Below are 19,259 nucleotides of genomic sequence, written 5' to 3'. Positions count from 1 at the left end.
CTTATAGGATAAAATTTTCATGTCAAAAGTCTGGCGATTGGAATATTCACCGAAGTCTGGTTTACTACAAGCATGTTGGTATAACAGAGTCACTATTATTGGCCCTCGTAATAAATCTGTAGGACAAAGATCAGTACTTAAAAGTTCAGTGGAAATTAATTTGAAATACTAGCTAAATCTAAATTTTACATTTGTACACTCGCACTAGTTCAAAACAACTGAGGGTGTATGAGAAAACTAAAAATTCCCCTTAGCTACAGAAAACCTAGAGAAATATCTTTATGCTTGTAACATAACTGAGTAGAGATTAATAGATGGTTGTCGAATTTAAGAGGATTTTGCCGAATATCTCGACAACCCAGAAATTGAGAAAACTGCGCCCTGTGTCATACCGCTCGGAATTATGGTAATGTGTCGTTTTGTATTCGACTCGAACGTGATCGTGGTTAAAATGGCAACATATTTTAACGTCCTGGAAAGGCAGGAGACATTGTTTTATTAGCAAGTTAACTTACACCTCAAGGGAAACAATGTACATTCAGGCATAAACAGGCTGTAAAAAATAACATTAAACTCAAATTTAACCCTTTCAAATACAAATTTTTTACACAAACAAAAGTTTGACACCCAAAAGGATTTGTTTCCAATTTAAAATTGTATAAAATAAGACACTTTTAATACGCGCAAATGCATTACAGTCGTAAATGTGTTTTTCATATCACCACCCCTTTTAGACTCATAATATATTGTTTAGAATCAGGCATCTACAGAATGTTCACTATTAGTTTTCGCTGTTAGGCTTCAAATTGTCCGGAAATGGCTTTTGCTTCAAGTAAAAAATACCCCAACTTCTAAAAATGCCCTTCTTTCGGCATAGTTTACTGTTTGCTTTATTCGCTCGCTTTCTGTTTTATGTTCACTCTTATATTTCAAATTAAATCCATCTCTATATACTTTATACTGTATTGGCTTATAGTCATATTGAATTGATTTTTCAAACGTTTCTGCAAAATCTCCGGCTTACTATCTGACATTCAGAAATGTTTCGTACATAACGATTGTTATTTCCGATAATAAAATAGGGAAAACATTCTCATTATACTACGGAGATATGGACCTTCGGTTCTCATATGGATCAGATATATTTTAAATTTTGTATAGGAGCGGCCAACAATTGGGCCGAAATAGAAATGTCATATCTTCGTAAAATAACGTTGACAAGATATTATTTTTCGTTTCAGTAGTTCCATCGAGCCGAATATAGATATAATGTGAAATTGCTTCTATTATTAGAGAGGTCTCATTCGGAAAAAGTCCGATAACTGCATTATCGAACTGCGAAATGGAGTTAAAGAATTTGTTTCATCGGCACAAATGATTTGTTGCAGTCGAATTTTTGCCTGCAATCTTCGGAAAAATAGATTCATGAAAATTGTCAATTGAAACATGATTTTCTTAGTGTTAATTGCCGAGTATCTTTATCAATCTTCTCTTACATCGAGGAGAAGGCTGCTCATTTTTTTAAACTCGTTAGCTGATTCCTGTCTCAAATCTTGTGTTGAAAAATTCACTTTCAATTTAAATACCGATATATTTTCGTCAGAAGTTTCAACGCCACTAATACGAAAACAGAACATATTGAAATCAGATATGCATGGGATTTCTTGTTCAATCCGGAGCAAGGAAGCGAAACTTGTTTATACAGATTACTGTGGAGATAAGTCCAGTTTAACTCGAATGAAATTTACGACTGCCTTTGTAAAAGTAACTTTATGAGCAATCTTTGTGAAATTTTAACTGCATTCTATAGCGAAAGTTTCGCAAAAATATAGCAGTTCTTGTAAAAACTTCCTGCGAAATTTATAGTCCAATTAAACTCGGTTTAAAAAACTCGGTGCAACATAATTCATTCGAATTGTAAGAGCAGTAAACGAGTGTTTTTCGCGATTTGTGACGTTATAAATGTAGTAGATGGTGTTCAAGGTTTTTCATAATAATTTCATAAAAAAACTTCATCTTTGTTGCTACAGATCAGAAATTGTCATATTTTTATATAAGAATTAATATAATATGTATATGGGAATAATCATATTAGAATGAATGTGAAGCAATTGAATTGATTGAATCGCCTGAAACAAGAGAAATCAACTGATTATTTTTTTACAAGCTTGGAAATTGGGATGACTTAGTTTAATTGACGTATAAAAAACTACTTTTATTCTAATGTCGATTTAAAAACCATGATTTTTACTAGCTGGAATTCGTCTTGAATGCTCGAACTTATTAATATTCTTCCATTATTTTAGCTAACCTTGTTTGCCTAGCTTGAAAATCTCAGATTAATTGGTTTTTTGGTCATATCGGAATTTAGCTATAAACTTATCAATATTTGCTATAATATTTCGAATGCTTTCGAAATATGTTTGCTTTTAAATTTTTAACTTTAATTGCTTTATATTTAAATTGTATATTTATATAATGCAAGCAACAGCTTAATTTGTGTGTGTGCCTTAAAACCTAAGCAGTAATTAAGCTAATATGCATTGCTGGTTATGCTAAAGAAGTTGCCTCTTGCATTTAAAATGAGAAGTTATATAATCTCGTTGCGATGAGAAAAATAGGGAACTAACGTTAAAGTTAAAATTTCAAGCCTGTTTGGGATGGTTTAAAATGGTGGGCTTTCAGCTAACTGGTAAACTTGACTCTTTATATTAATAATATATATTTTGCAAACGACTGGTTAAAAATGAACATTCTAGTCAAAGTGTATACAATGTAACCCCCCGCTGTAAATGGTCAGCATTTCATTATATAACTAGATGTTTCTCACACAATGCCAATTATTTAAACACATTCCTAATTAAATTCCTGTTGTTCTTAAGAAGAGCTAGACATTTATTCAGAAAACCCTCTGGCACTGGTGAGTACGCATTGTGTGTAACGTATTTCAAAGGGTCTAATCTTACAAGGGCAAATTAGGCGAGGAGCAATTTACCCTTTTCAAACTGACGTCGTTTTCCCTAAACAAATACGGCAAAATAGTCAACAATAAATATTAACGAGTGACTTATGAGTTGAGCACGCTGCTCGTATAATAAACTCGGGCCTGCTAAATATTTGAAATGTGTTAAAACGTTTTCCAGATGATTAATTAATATATATGAATTTAACCCTGATATTTTTCCATTAAAAACCCACATCAAATTATTTTAAATCACAAGTTTTGTACTGACCTAATGCTTCACAAAGCTAAATTGTATATTGCTGAAACTTTGATCCATATATTCATTGTACGTTTGCTTCGAAAACTACATGTACTTCTCAGTAATTTGTATATATTTAACTTAATGAGATCTTTATTTGGTGCTTGGTTTAGTTACAAAAAACATTTGCGGAATAATTTTGCATCAGAATTTTTCCCAAAAATGTTGTTTTTTTAAAGCTATAATTTATATATTTTTTAATTATTGACAAAGTGAACTGAAAGAGCCAAATGGAAAAATTACAAATTTCATTGAGCAAAAAGTGATCGGAAAGCAATTTTTCTCAAGAAAGCACTTTCAAGACTTTGCACTTTGTTAGTAAGGGGATTATTATTTCAAACGCTATTGGGCCATAAACTAGTGAACTATTAACATTTGTTTATGTCCATAAATGCTCAACTGATGCAAATTTTTTGAGGTTTGCATAAATCACATTTTCCTTATTCTATGTTGAGTACTAAAGAAATATCTCAGTCAATTAAATATATTTAGAATCATATACTTACTCAATTACACAGTACATTTAAATATGACTTTTAAATCTACAGGTTTTACATAAATACTCATACCTTTAGTCGTCATTTTTAAACTCTACACTTCACTAAATGGACAACACACCATTAATTTAGGCTCTTTATAAACACTATCTGTCTCCTTTGATAGTTGAGGAAGGACCAAAGCAACACACTGGCAAAATGAACACATTTAAAACATTGAAGTGCCGATTTCAATAAATTACACAATATTCGCGTTTTTAAACCCTTTTGAAGGACTGTAAACATGTACGAAATGTTCAATATAACTTGTGCAAGGTATATAATCTGACAACAGTATGAATTTTAAAAATACATACTTTGTATATAAAACATATAAGTAATAGTATATATATATATATAACCTGTAAGTAATAGTATGACATTATTCATGCACGTGGAACATTGGAGCTCTGTTTTGCATTTAATATTTTTTATATTCTTTTTTAGACTATAAGATAATATTAATTGTGATTTGGTTGACATTTTGTGACTTTTGCTCTAATATATTTCTTCTATATTAAAGTTCTGCAAACAAAACGGATAGAAGCCCACAGCACAAAGTGGCGTGAAAAATAACAATAAACGCGGCCTAGTTAATATTTGCAATTTAAAATCGGAGGCATTTCTCTTATTTGCATCCCAAAGCACTGAGTTTTTGAGTATATAACTACAAACCTTAGTGATCAAGCAGCTATTGAAGTTCTGATTATTATCTTGCGGAGCCTTCCCACAGGAAAAAATATTTGAGATTAAGAATTTTACTTTGACTTACTTGGGTAAGCTTTAACAAGAAATATTGATTTTACACATTAGCCAACCCAAACTAATGAAATACATTAAATAAGAGTTCGCGCAGGATGAAAAACTAGTAATTCAAAGGCAAAAACTAGAGCAGAAATAGTTAGTCCAATTGCTAGATAGAGCAAAGCTGAGGAAAAGGATCCAGCTAATGAAGAATTTTTGACGTCAGTAATTTTTATGAAATTGTTTGATGTTAACAGTTTCGCTCCCATTTCAGCAACTCTCAAAGACAATGTGGAAAATCTGCTGTGAAATGGTGATTTGGTTTTCATAATGAAGCATCCAAATCTTGGGATAATTGGATCAGGCAGAAGCTGGTGTACTATCTTTCGGTTATTATCACGGTTTCGTTGCATGATCCTTTGAATGATTCTTTGGGATCCAATAAAGGCAGTGTCTTCATTATTTTGCAATAACTTATTGGCAAATTCTGTTATTCCCGTTGTTTGTGTTATGTTTAAGTTCAGGGAACTACCATATCCATAAGAGTAGATTTTTATACCTGAATTCCGCAAATCTTCTATGGAGGAAATTTCGGTGCACCATTTCGGCATTATTATCACTTGTAATATTTTCAGATCTATCACGGGCCACATCAGCAAACAATTTAGTATCCAAAAATATTTTATGATGGATTTATTCCGTTCGAAGTCACAGGAACGAGTTCTGAAGCCTGCAGTAATATACGAAAAGCTCTGATTCTTTAGCAATATAGGACTTTTGGATATGTATTTATCCAGTATCGCTGAAAATATTATAACTGAAAAATATATGACTGCGTACATAGGTTTCAGCCAGTGCAAAAAACTATTCCAGCACGCTCTTGGCTTTGGTACTAGCAGAGCAATATCGTTCATTAAATGAGGGTAGGAACAGCCTACCAGGTTTGTTATATTTTCGTCAATTCCAGTGAAAGGAAATGGTTGAGTTAAGGGACTGAATTCAGCATCAGTCAGAGCAATGAGGCGAAAAATCTCTGGAGAATTTATACTATTGGTTGGATGCACGTCCAGTATAATGGTTGCATTGATATACTTTTGAACTGCATAACTGAAATTTACATCAAAATCTCTACTCATTTGCATCGCTGAATATTTATGTGATTCAGGAATTATCATTTTTATAGGATACCCATTAACTCTCCTGAGTTTATCCGGAAATTCGACAGTGTTGTACAAAAAATCTTTAGTCTCAGTTACTTCCAGATTGTTTAGAAACGGATTAAAAGTAACATGAATCAACGAGTCGGTGTGGTATAAAACCACAAATTGTAAAATTCTGTGAATCCATAGTAGTTGGGACACCGCGTAAATGTTCTTGTGGTTAACCATGCCGCTACAAATGATGAATTTGTAGTTTCCTAGATTTGTAAAATATGTTGATCCGACGAATGTAGGCAGGATATCATAAAGCTGTCGTAACTCGGTCACAAATATAATTGTGACTGTTGTTAAAGTGTCAGAGAAATTTTCCAAATTTTCTACGCAGAAAATTATTTTTGCACAATTCGATGCGTGTATAAAGGAGTAGATATCATCACTGCATTTAGCTTCGTTTTCCGGTAATACGATATTGCAGGTAGCGTAAGAACTTTTAGGTCTTGTGGTATGGAGATAGTGGGAAAATTCGTCATATATTCGATGCATTTTCATTAGATTTGTCGAATTCATCATACCATACACATCAATTGGTGTTTGAAGTAGAATTAAAAGAGTTATCCAACTTTCCGATACCACCAAGAACATCGCTATAGGTTTTGACCAGGCCACTCGAATGCAACTAGGACAATGTGTTGCTTTGTGTTTAATATGTTGCCGGATTTGAATATTTAATTCAATAGCTATAAAGGAAATATTTTGCTTTTTCGGAGCAAACAATTAACTGGTTGAATTTGTATTTAATTCATGTTTAATAGTATTTGCTTTTACTTAGTACATGAAGTTGGACGTGTATATTTTTTGCCAGTCAAACAATGTATTGGTCAAGAATTATTAAACTTTCTTTATTATCTAACTATCATTAGAATTTCTATTTATATCTAGTTGTTCGTATAGAGCAGTGCAAATATTCGCTGTTAGAAAATTGATCTATGAAAATATAAGATAAAAATAATTGAAAAAAATTATCCGATGTACCCATTTATAAAAGTGGAACAGTAGTCTTGACCGAAGTTTCAAGACAGAATTCGAACGCGAGACGCGAAGGATATTCAGAAAGAGCGGTGTTTTGGGGGTATTCAACAAAAAGCTTTATTGTATTTCAGTTCATTAAGTTTTGAAAATTTCCTTGAAGAGGAAATAAACCTGGTTTGTCAAAAAATGAAAACGTCGAAAATTCGCACAAGCACTCGCTATAGTTAGCTAGCTGAAAAATAGACAAGCTAGACTTTTCCAATCGAAGTAACTGAAAATTATGGCCTATATTTAGTGTGGTGGATTTTGAATAGACGCCGTCTGGCCGACTACACATTTAAATTCTAGACCAAGTCCCAAACACAGAAGATATATTAGAATACTGAGAAGCTCTTAGGTCAAGCATAATTCATTAATAAAAAATGTTCCCTAAGAAACCACGGTTTTTGACCAAAATTAGCTCTGTTTAATTTTCATTTTAAAAATTTGTCATTTTAAGCAGACAACAAACTAAATTTAAAAACAATTTCTGCAATGATTCAATTAGAAAAGAACGAAAATTATGATTGGTATATGGTTAACAAATTAACAATATTTGAATTCAGTTCCAAATAATAGAGTATTTAATTATGCATAATACAATTAATTTTCCTAACTGGAAAAGTTATATTACATTTTTTCCACTTTTTCAACAAACATATAAATATCTTCTGCAAATAGATCTGGTTCTTCGAAAGCAGCAAAATGTCCTCCTTGGTCATATTGGGACAGATAAACTAAATTTTTAAATCGCTCTGACAAAATGGATTTCGGGAGATGTAATATTTCATACTTAAATCTGGCACACGCTGTTGGTGTGTATATCTTCGTTCTAAAAATATGTTTCGTTTTTTTTATCTGTAAGTTGATTAATTCGATAATATTGAACATACCCATGAATAACTCTGCTATTCATATCAAAATCAGTAAAATATTGAGCATAAATTCTCATAGCACTGGTCATGGATTGCGTCACCCAAAAAATCATCACATTATCCAATAGTTGTTCTAAAGTAAATTTTTCCGTTAAACCAGCATCTTCCAAGTTTCTGTAGTTTGGATTGGTTAAAGTGCTAAATTTTTCAAGCATATAGGCAGCTAATCCCATTGGGCTATCGCGTAAGCCCACTCCTAAAAATGAAATTTTTGGTTAAAAATATATATCTGCAATTGATTATGATTACCATTGAAAAATAATGATAATTACACTGAACATATGTAACATTAATTAAGTAATCACTTCGTTTTCGCAATTCTTAAAGGGTCTAAACCTAATCAAACATTGTACGCAGATAGGAGGTATTTAATTTGACATTTTTTCAGTTTCGCTCTTAAAATAATTATTAAGATAAAGACAATACGATCTATAAAAGCGTCTGTATTTCTTGGAAAACAATTTTACTATTACACTTATTTAGGTTGTCTATCACATTGCGTTAAACTCACCAACTGTGTCCGGTTTTGTGGCTTGTATGTGAAAGTATCCAGTTTCTTCAGTTAGAAACTTTAACGTATTGGCAGTTGTATTGTATATGGTGGACATTTCGTAGTCTTCGTATATTAAACCCGGCCAATAGTTTCCAATTAAAAATCTGAAATTATATTGCAAAATAAAAATAAGTTCATGCATACAAATAGATAATTAGAACGGCAGATGTACGAATGTAGATAGAAAATGTTTATAAAAATTTAATGCGCTACAAAAAATGTTTTCTTGGATATCGCGGTTTGTCCAAGTGATAAATTCTTGGGTGTTTTCACCAGGGAATTTTTTGAAGCTAGCAAAGAATATAAAGACGAACCTTCGAAAGACAATTTTTTTTATTATATGCATTAAAACTGAATCTGGAAAAATGTTCTGCGATGACGCTTTAAACATACAAGATGATTAAAGAGCATAAACATTTCAAAAACGGAATAATGTATAAAATAAAACCAAATTAATTGATGTCAACTAACAAAATTATATGGTAGCTTTGGTACCAAGCCTCTGCAGAATGTAGCACTAACCAAGAACGGCTTATTGACTTTCATTGACACATTTTACAAGTTGCATTGAAATCTATCGATCTTCGATATATCCAAAAACGTCATTTTTTTGATAAACTTTGATGGACAGTAAAGCTTCAAGCAAAGAGATCGCTAATATACAAGAATTTTTCCACTATACCAAAGATAATATATTTATATAACATTGATATCTACTAGAAATCTTTAACAAGTTTAGTTAACGGTGTAGTCTTGTGGAACTATCTGAAGGATAATTGATTTCAAGCATTTTTTGTAGTTACGTTCAAGCATTGTTCGTTTTAAGTTATAAATTTAAAGTAGAATAATCTCCACTATAAGTTGCAATGGGATAATTATCAACTTTTATTTCTTTGACACATTCAATACCTATTTGCATACCATGCGGTTACTGTGTCAGTAGAGCTCAGTTTGGATCTCTCCCAGTTAAATAGAAAAACATTTATCATCATATTTTCTCTATAATTTGGTAGTATTAGGAACTTCATCAGTACGCGTATTTGCGATTAAATATCAGCTGGCAATTAAAAGTTATTGCAGTTTAAATATTGACGTCATTTAATAATGCTGGCAAACATACTGATTTCGAATTTTATCCAATGTAATCCTTTGACTGCAACTGAAACATTTGTATGTATGTTCTTTGGTTTCAAACTATCCGCTATTTGATATGGTAATAGTCAATATGGGAGTTATGAAATACCTGAGGCTTTATTCACTTCAACTAGATTGAATACATTAGGCACATTCAACATTTTGAAACTTTTGCGTAGGTTTATTTGTTTTGGGAAGAGAAATCAAAAGTGGCATCTGAGTTCACTAATAGCGAAAATGTTTAGTATATGAGAATAGAAATTTACGCGATGTCTATTCAATTTGCTTCCTTTCAATATCTGCTTAATTTCCATGTTAATAAAGTTCTTTGCAGACACTCAAAAATAGAATAGCCACACAACTTCTTTGCCGTCCTTACTAACTTCTCGAATACATTAATAATACCTACTTTACATAGGTCATTTTAGTATTGCAATAGCACATATTACTATGCAGACCAATTACTCTCTCCGGGTAAAAAGATGCCATACTTTGAGCAACGTAACTGCCCCAGTCTCCTCCTTGGACATAAAACTTTTCGAATCCCAGTATGTTCATAAGGTCGGCAAAAATTTGTCCCATCTGTATAACAGATAGGTCTGGCTTTGTACTGGTTTCGGAAAATCCGAAACCCGGCAAAGAAGGCAATATCAATTCAAAAACAAAGTCTTTATCTGAAAGAGTCAATTGAAACATATAAAGAGTGCTATAAAGTGAAAACCTTTAAAATTTACCGTTTCTTGGTTCAGTCAATTTGGGAATAATATCATAAAACTCCCTAACGCTGCCTGGCCAGCCATGCATTATTAACATGGGTAAAACCTTCAGTTTTCTTCCATTTTCATGCACAATTCTCTTTGGCTTGATGTGTAAAAAGTGTATTTCAAGCCCTCGGATATTAACAAAAAAATGCTGGTGTTGATTTAGATAGGCCTGTCTTTCGGTCCAGTTATATTCATTTTTCCAATAATTTAAAACATTGTTCAACGCAGTTACGTGAATGCCGTAGAATTGATTCACGCCATCTAAGCTGGGATGAAACGGTTTTGTATTGCGAAGGCGACTCTTGAGGTCTAGTATCACCTATATGAAGTTGAAGAAACTTGTATTTGTATTATTATCTGCGTATATGTATATATTTTTTCAGCTGGTCATTATAAATAATACGTTTTTTTTTAGCGAACCATGGAGTCTTGATTGGTCCAAACATGTATGATCAAGTTTTTGTAAGTGTAGTTGTAAATTGTAGTTGAAGATAAATTCAAGTGTAAATTTTGGTTGTACCAAATTTATTAATTGTTGACGCATTTTGCTTGTCGGGTGCAAGATCTCCTGCCTGACTGCATAATGATCGATGAGTCAATGAGTCTGGTCAAAATATGTTTCAGGATTTCCCTGATACCTTTAGTTTTACTTTGCAATTTGTCGATTCGAACATGTTAAGATTACACGGTTACAACAACGAAGCTTCTGCGTTTTTTATTGTTGCAAAATAAAATAAAATAAAATTTGTGAGCTCCCACTGAAATAACGTTATATTATAGTATCACTGTAATTAAATTAAAAAAAAAACAGTTTTTTTAATAACGACATGCTAAGCTTTTAAAACTGATTTCAAAATTGACATATCCAGATTTGGAATGCCTTCTTCATTCAAGTAGCAATTATTCACTTTACAGCAAATTTATCTTTTTATTTCTGCGAGCAATGCGTTATGGTACAATTTCGTTGATTCCATCAAAGTTGAATTTTCCTTTAAAGTATAAATGTGCGGAAATTACTATTTAATGTTCAGTAAGTATTAGTCAAAATTTGTTAAGGAAATTGCAGTTGCCGGTTGACCTCAAAAAACACTTTTATTGCGTATACATTTTATTATAAATATGAAAGATAGTTGGCTAAAAAATATATGTTATCAGTTATTATTAATTGTAGTAGATAATTCGGATGTATACTTGAGCTAATTACTTGCGTGACTGTTTTTTCCAGTTTGATATTCAACATCAATCTATATGATGTTTTTTAAATAGAGATTCAACTGCATGACAATAAGGTTTTTTTGCATGCATGTTTGTCATTTTGCTTTGTAATGTAACTTAAATAAATGTTCTTTAAATTCAAATCTCATTAAATCACTGTGGTTCTATTTAAAATTGAACTTACCTCTTCAGGCACATTTATTTGTCTGTTGGTTATTTTCCTTGTTTCAACAATTTTGGGACCTTTGCCCCACCATTTATCTTCTAAAGTAGGCAAAGGCACATCTGGAGGAAACACCTATGTACTTAAACTGTGTGTGGTAAACTATATGCAATTTTAAATAATGAGGTTTAAGAAAACATTAGAAACTTTTTGAAACTGAGTAAATCTTAAACAGCGCTTAAGATCAAGTTTCGTCTTGTAGAAAGTGACATCGTCTGTCTGAATTTTTTCTGTAGTCTGATGCACCTACTATAAAATACCAATGTGAATTTCAAAATTAGCACTAAAGAGTTTTGCGCTAATTTTGAATTTGTGTATAATTATTATAAACATTGAAATTTAATAATCAGTACTGACCTTGCGTTTGATTATAAATAAATACCAGCACTATGCCAACAAATGCAACGAACACATATTTGATAAACCAGGACATTACAAGACTTATTTTATTATTATGACCACGCACAACTAAAATTGAGTTTTGCTTGTACAGTGAGATATTTTGTTTAACTTAGGGATGAGTGAAATCATTATTTATTACTCTTATCGACTAAATAAATGATGTTTTATTAGCAGGACAGGATCGGCCATAAATTTGTCGTTTTTTTGCAAGTGTTTTGCATTAAGTTCACATTTCCGCAATTTGTATTGAATTAGTAATTAAGTGTCTCGTATGATGTTTTGAAACAATTTACAATTTTAATGTACAACGTGCGAAATATCGCGTAACTTGTAATACAAATGAATGAGGCATTAAGCAGAAAACAAGACGGCTTATATAGTAATACTAGGAAAAATGTATAAATTAAGCCAAACCATAAATCACTGTTTGGAAAACAGAATATGTATTAATAATCTATATAAATGAAAAAAAAACAAAATATTAATTCTTAATAAGTGCTCATTTTATAACTCAAACTTGTTCCCTAATTTCAAAGTTTTAGACTTGCATTGAAAAATTTCTGTTGTGCATTTTGCACTTTGTCCCTGTTTTCAAAAAACTCACACTTTACACTTTCTATCGTGATTAGATAGGCGAAATATTTTTGATTATGTTTCAGTCAGCATTTTATTTATATACCTGAACCTACAGATAACCGAGGTGGTTACATATTGTTAAAATATAAAATTCTTATAAAATGGTACCCTCTTGCGTATTAAATTTAACGTAAACCAAAGCACCCAGAAAAAATCATCAATTTTAATTAAAGTTGTTATTTATGCAGCAATGCTGTATAGATGGATGTGGTTTTATTTGTATATTACCATTTAAACCCATACATAATATCGTCGAGCAAAAAGGAAATTTATTAATAAATATTTTTAAAACGTTAATTTAAAACAAACCTTAAACGAAAATAACTTTTTAAAGGAAATGCATCAAATCAAGGCACAGCAGCACCACAATATGGTAGAAGAGTATTAAAAACATTATGTGAATCTGCAAATTTAGGTATACAAAATCAGAGGCTGCTGCTGCATTAAAGTTATATAACTCAAAAAAGAACAAAATCTCTCAGAAATGATGTAATCTAATTAAAGTATTTTATGGCCAAAAGGCCAACGCAAACCTAAATACCTGCTGTACGCGTAGTAATAAATTATTAAAACTGGAACCGAGGTGCGAACGACGCAAATAACGTCGACGAGTAGAATAACCTATTGATTCACGCAACATTTTAATCCACTACTTAATTGAGGCACATGAATTCTGCTCTATGCGTTCCTTTAAACTCACACACCAATTCGAGCCCTCCTGTATTTCTAAAAAAAAGCCTCGGATTTAGTGGATATTTCGCTGCATATAGCACAGCTCCAATAACGCTATTGAGTAGTAGAGTAGTAAGGGTTGTTTGTCAATATGTAATTTTGACGAAATTGCCTAAATAACCGCTAGTTCACTTCAACATAAACAGTTAGTGAGCGTGAGAGATTTTTTTGAAACTTATTGTTTTGCTAAAAAATGTTATACATGTTTTAAAATTTAATTAATATCTAGTAACATCTATCTCGTTAGACGCTCCCACAGGTCAATTATAGCTAATTAGGTCTTTTAGGAACTGAGGACGAGAGCCTTTTGTCCGCAAAAGTGATAATAACGTGTTCAGCTTGAGGATCAATATTGGCGATTTTTGAATCGAACAAACAAACAAATTGAATTGTAATTAGTAGATAAACACGTATATTTACGTGCAAAGTTCAGCTACCTCTCTCCTAATACGCTACAATAACACTGTATTCACAAACAACATATCAGCTGACAAATTAAGTCTTAACTCTAAGTAATTTTTTATATGCACTGGACACTTTTTTCCAAATTATTTCCGAGAAAAATAGTATAGTGGTCGCTACCCATCCAATTGATAGGTGGAGAAAAGTCCTTGAAAGAGTTGTCATTGTTATTGTACTATTAGTTTCGAAAAGGTTTCCATAATTGTAATCTGTAATTTGCTTGATACCCATTTGGGCAACTCTTGCCACCATGAAATAAATTTTTCGCTTATATTGTGATCTTCGTTTCATAATGTAACAGCCATATTTAAGCAAAATCGGTTCGTTCATTATTTCGAAGTTAAAGGGTGTTTTGTAGGTGTGAACATAGATCTTTCCAAACATATCCAGAGTTTTATAGGTTCCCAGGAAAACTGCATCTCCCTTATTTTCCATTATCCGATCTTTCCATGCGGAACCATTTGGCAGGTTTATTTTATAATTAATATTCTCCATAGGGCCCGGAGCATATATTCCCAGGCCATTCTCTACTGCGTCCTGCATAGTTTTAATTTTTGGCGTATATTCAGGAAATATTGCAGAATTCAACAAAGTAAGGTCATACAGTTTGTTAAGAAATACCATATTAATTAGCCGAAATAATTTGATGATCGAATGGTTCTTAGTGAAATTTGGTACTGCCATGCTGACGCTAGACGTGAGATAATGAAATATTTCCATTTGCGTGGATTCGTTCCTATTAGTAAAAAATAAGCATTTATCCATCACTGCCATGCATATGCAACAGCTGTAATGCATTAAGTAGACCCAAACGCGTCCAGAGAACCAGATTAATCTGTTCGGTAATTTTTGAGGCTTTGGTACCAAGGCGTGAATATTATTCATGGTATGGGGATATGAACAGCCAGCTTCATTAAATATATTCTCAGGTAAATCCAATAAAAATCCATAGGGAAGTGTGTACGGATTCAGCTCACTGTCGTCATTTGCCATAAGTTGCAAAATATCCTTATAGTAGGCTGTTTCAAGAGTGTAATAATTGCTCTGGTAAGTTGCATTTAAATATGTCTTTAAAATATCCATGAAATTTAGGTCGTAGTCATAGCGTGGGTTTGTTATGGTCATTGATGATTTACTCACCAGTAGCTTTATTGGGTAGCCATGCATATTTTGTAGCTTATCGGGAAATTCTTTTGAAGAATCCTTCAAACTATCCCTTGTAAAAATGCTCAATTGACTTTCAACAAAAGGATTAAATATCGCCTGATGTAGAGTTGTGTTCGAATATAATAACACAAAATCTAGAATTTTATGTTTCCAAACTGTTTCGGAAAGGTTAAGGACTTCATTGCGTAGAGACGTCTTTCACATACGATTAATTTGTATTTTCCTAAATTGTTAAATGCGGTTTCAGATACAAACTTTTCTAAAATTCCGTCGACATTGTCAGTCGTATTGATGAAAATGATAGTTGCTGATTCAATTGTGTCCATCATGTAATTAAGATTATCGTAATTTAAAACGATTCGCAAGCACTTAATTTTCTTCAAAAGTCTTGCCACAAAGTGCCTGCAAAATCCAAGTTCAATCGGCTCGATTATGTTATAAATCGTGCATCGGTTTCCATTTAAGTCGGCATTTTTTAGGTAATCTTCTATGTCTTCCAGCTCTTCTGATGCTATTTGATCTGCATCTAACTGATTCGTGGTCAAATGACAACTGAAACACGGCAGTATAACTGCAGAGAATATACAAACTAATCGAGTATGTATTATGGTTCGGTTCAGCCTTCACTGAAGGTGATAATTTCAGTTTGAACTATACCTTTAGAAGTAAGAAAGCTAGTGGGAAAGCGCAATATGATCCAAGTAAAACTGCCATTTGTCGAATAAATATAGATTTTTGTGACAAGTAAGCATACAAAAACCAGGGCAGACGAATATAAATTATGTATACATGTAGAAATTGTATTTTAACCCTCTGTTGCTCACGCGAGTTTATCAATACGTAATATATCGGGACCTTCAGTGAAAGACTGCAAATTTTTGTGTTATGTTCAGTAAGGGCTATTCACTGATTAATAAATTGTATTAGTTTGCTAATTTTGATAGGATTTATCATTTAGCAAGGTTAGAGGATTTTTAAATCGTTGCTTAATTAAAACATTGCTCAGATATGAAATAGGGTTTTGACCACAGGTCAAAACGTTGTTCACGACAAAGTTTAATTTAATTTTTGGATCCATTAATGACATCGAATATAAATTGTACATACTTTCCTGACTGTGTTTCAATTCCAAATCAAAATCAATTTCTGGGCTTCAGTCATTTATTGTCTATTTATCTCTTATTTTTATGTCTATTGTTTATTAATTGATAAATAGGCAATAAATGACTGAAGCCCAGGAATTGATTTTGATATCGAATATAAATGAATAAGTGATACGCAAATGGTAAGACATATATTTACAGAGGAATCCACTTGCGTCAATATTTAATGATTTTCATCGGTAGATTTTAGATTTTTGTACCCACTAAACGTCATTTTCGGTTAGTATTTCTCCTAAAAATTATTTGTTTATTAACTAATACGTAAAGCGAATGTGACAGGATTATCTTTATATCCCAGCGGTCAACGATATAAAAAGGTTAAGTAAGGTCAATTTTTATTTGCTCATTCCAATATAAATGATTAACAAAATAATATACAAATGATGATGATGATGATATAAGTTATTCAGAACATTAGGCATTAGGCACAGTAGGTAGGAACATTACGGCACAAAAAATATACCTATACAGAGTGATAGTGTCACTGAAACTATAAGTAAACTTTCTCCTTATGTGAGTTGTACTTGACAAATGATTATCTGTAAAATATATTTAAAATTTCTGAATAATTCCAGTAATGAAGGAGCTAACAATAAATTTAAAAACGCTACAACAAAAATTCCTAAAAGACACTACAACCAAAATATAAAATACTTTGTCAAAAACCTGTGTTGCGTCAAGAAATGAAGCTAGCAGTATATTTTTCGGGAAAGTGTAGGAACTCGTGCTATTGTCCGTTTTGTTTTTTCCATACAAAATTTCTGATTTGGGATGAGCCTGTGTGTGTTCAGAACATATTTAAATCTTTTGAGAAGCATTTTTGTTTAAATGCTTTGCATATGACGAAAGCTCTAATATATATGAAGAACTAATTTGCACTCCGTACTTTCTAGGTTTCGTAATCGTTCTACAATCTTCCAATCGTTTGGGAAGTGTTCTATTCTATTTCTGCTTCAAAGGAAAGCAAATGGTTAAAACTACCAACTTTCATTGCAACTTATACTAAATCCTAAATCAACATCACGTTGTGTCAACTTTACATAAAATATACGGTGATGATATAGGTGATGTGCGCTTCAACAGTTATTTCGCCTGGTTAAGTAAAACATACCCAATTCGATCATAAACACAAGAGAAGACAATAACAGGCTGTAGTACAACAGTAGAAATGTGGATTCCAATGTTTCATAATTCAATTTTACGTGCTCATCAATTCGTCTTTTGTACCTTTCGGGAACAATAGTTTTAACACCCATTTCTTGCACTCTATAACTCAATTCTTCAACCTTTCCGAAGTATGGCGAATTCTTTTTAATTGCAAAACAGCCAAACATTGGTTTCAGCGGTTCTTCCATCATCTCTAGTATAAGATTTTTTTGCTTGTTGAGAGTAACCTTCAAGTACAAACTGAGACTTTTGTAGGAGCCTACAAAAATGGCTTTAATGCAGTTGTTCATGACCATGTCCCTAAGTGTTTCCAGGCCAACATCAGTTCCATTTAAACCCACATGTTTATTGTATCCATATGAGTATATTTTGAATCCCGACTCTTTAATGTCTTGGATGGTTGTTATTTTTTTGGTATAGCGTGGAAGCAACAGTACGTGTAAAAACTCTACATCAATGATAGCCCAAATAAATAGGCAAGTCAATATCCAAAAATATCTAATTGCTGTTTTATTGGTACTGAAGCTAGGCACTGATGCTCTGAGACTAGCGGCCAGAAATCCAAATGTATTTAACTTTTTGCGCTGTGGGTGCAAAGATAAATATTTGTCCAATAGTGTTACCAAAGTTAATATTGCATGAAAAACCAGAAGATCCGCAAGTTTCAGTGCAGAGTAAAAATTTGGAGGAAGAACTTGTGGTTTTGGAACAAGAGCTACAATGCTATTGATCATATGAGGGCGTGTGCAGGTTACTTCATCTTTTATTCCTGAAACATTTGTTAAGTAATAGGGTTGAGTTATCGGGCAGAATTCATCATCACTGGAAGCTAGCAAGTTGAATAGAATGGGACCATACATAAAATTCGGTCGTTGGTTATTTGCAATTATAGTTGAATTAGTGCCCTGCTGAAAAACACCCAAGAAGTTGAAATCAAAGTTATGTCGTGAGTGTACTGCCGTAACATTCGGGCACAAAATTAACTTGATAGGATATCCATTAGTGTCTTTGAGTTTGTCGGGAAATTCATCGATTTCCGACCCGAGAATTCGTGCCGGGTGCTTTTCTAATTGATCTCGAAATGGGTCAAAAATTGCTCCTACTAGAGTAGTGTTGTGATACAAAATTACAAAGTTTAATATTTTTCTTTTCCACATTTCTTTTGATAATATATGTAGTTCTTCCAGATCTTTAATTGGTTTGCATGTGACAAATTTAAATCTACCCCCACTAGCGAAATGTGTAGTTGCACTAAATTTTTTTAGGGCTTCTAATAAATGTTCAGCTCCAGACACTATAAAAATAATCAAATTGCTCCCAAAGTCCATAGGAGATCCTAAAGCCTCCTTGGTCAAAATTAACTTCGGGCAATAATTTGCTTTAGCAAACTCTACTAACATGTCCGGACATGTATCGAAGTTCATCATATTGAGAATGACACAGGTACGCTCTGGTGAGATTCTCATATTGCTAATATATTCTTTATATTCTTCAAGCTTCTGGTGGTGGTTTAATAGTTCTTCAAACCGAAGTAAGGCATAGATTTCCACAACGAAATGAAACAACACTAAAAATCCCGGCGACATTTCCGTATTTTTTATTTCTTTCTACACCGAATTCAACTGAATAAATCCTGAATGTTATTACAGAAGTTAAATCAGATAATGTATTATAAACATAAATCGAAGGCCTGGATATATTTATTTAACTGTTGTATTTTGTATTTGAATATTAATTTGGAGTATTACACTTGCATATAAATCAGATTGCCATCGAATGATACACAGAAGAATTACCTTCCAAACATTTACATAATGTGTGTTTCAAATAGTTCGCTATTATCATTTTTATAATCGTAAATCATTCTTTTGCCCTAAGCAAAGGGATTAAGTGGCAGGTTCATAAAAAGTGCAATTAATGCATTAAAGGTTTGGT

General features: G+C 32.4%; 1 protein-coding gene and 1 long non-coding RNA gene across 2 annotated transcripts in view; one reads left to right on the top strand and one right to left on the bottom strand.

Moving 5' to 3' along the window:
• Nucleotides 1–19,259, top strand: part of LOC125504212 — a 45,898-nt gene that overhangs the window by 8,358 nt on the left and 18,281 nt on the right. The window lies entirely within an intron of this gene.
• LOC109538817 (juvenile hormone epoxide hydrolase 1) lies at nt 7,333–12,135 on the bottom strand. Its single transcript, XM_019906207.2, has 7 exons — nt 11,953–12,135; nt 11,557–11,657; nt 10,128–10,476; nt 9,803–10,067; nt 8,218–8,363; nt 7,665–7,902; nt 7,333–7,603 (listed from the first exon to the last, which is right to left on the bottom strand). Exons 1-7 carry the CDS (start codon nt 12,026–12,028, stop codon nt 7,402–7,404), a joined length of 1,377 nt encoding a protein of 458 aa, XP_019761766.1. The 5' UTR covers nt 12,029–12,135; the 3' UTR covers nt 7,333–7,401.

The sequence above is a fragment of the Dendroctonus ponderosae genome, unplaced genomic scaffold (assembly GCF_020466585.1).
Source record: "Dendroctonus ponderosae isolate FM_Combo_2020 unplaced genomic scaffold, Dpon_F_20191213v2 Dpon_F_20191213_4, whole genome shotgun sequence".
In the NCBI taxonomy this organism is placed as follows: Eukaryota; Metazoa; Arthropoda; class Insecta; order Coleoptera; family Curculionidae; genus Dendroctonus; species Dendroctonus ponderosae.
This window is presented reverse-complemented; position numbering and strand designations above follow the sequence as displayed.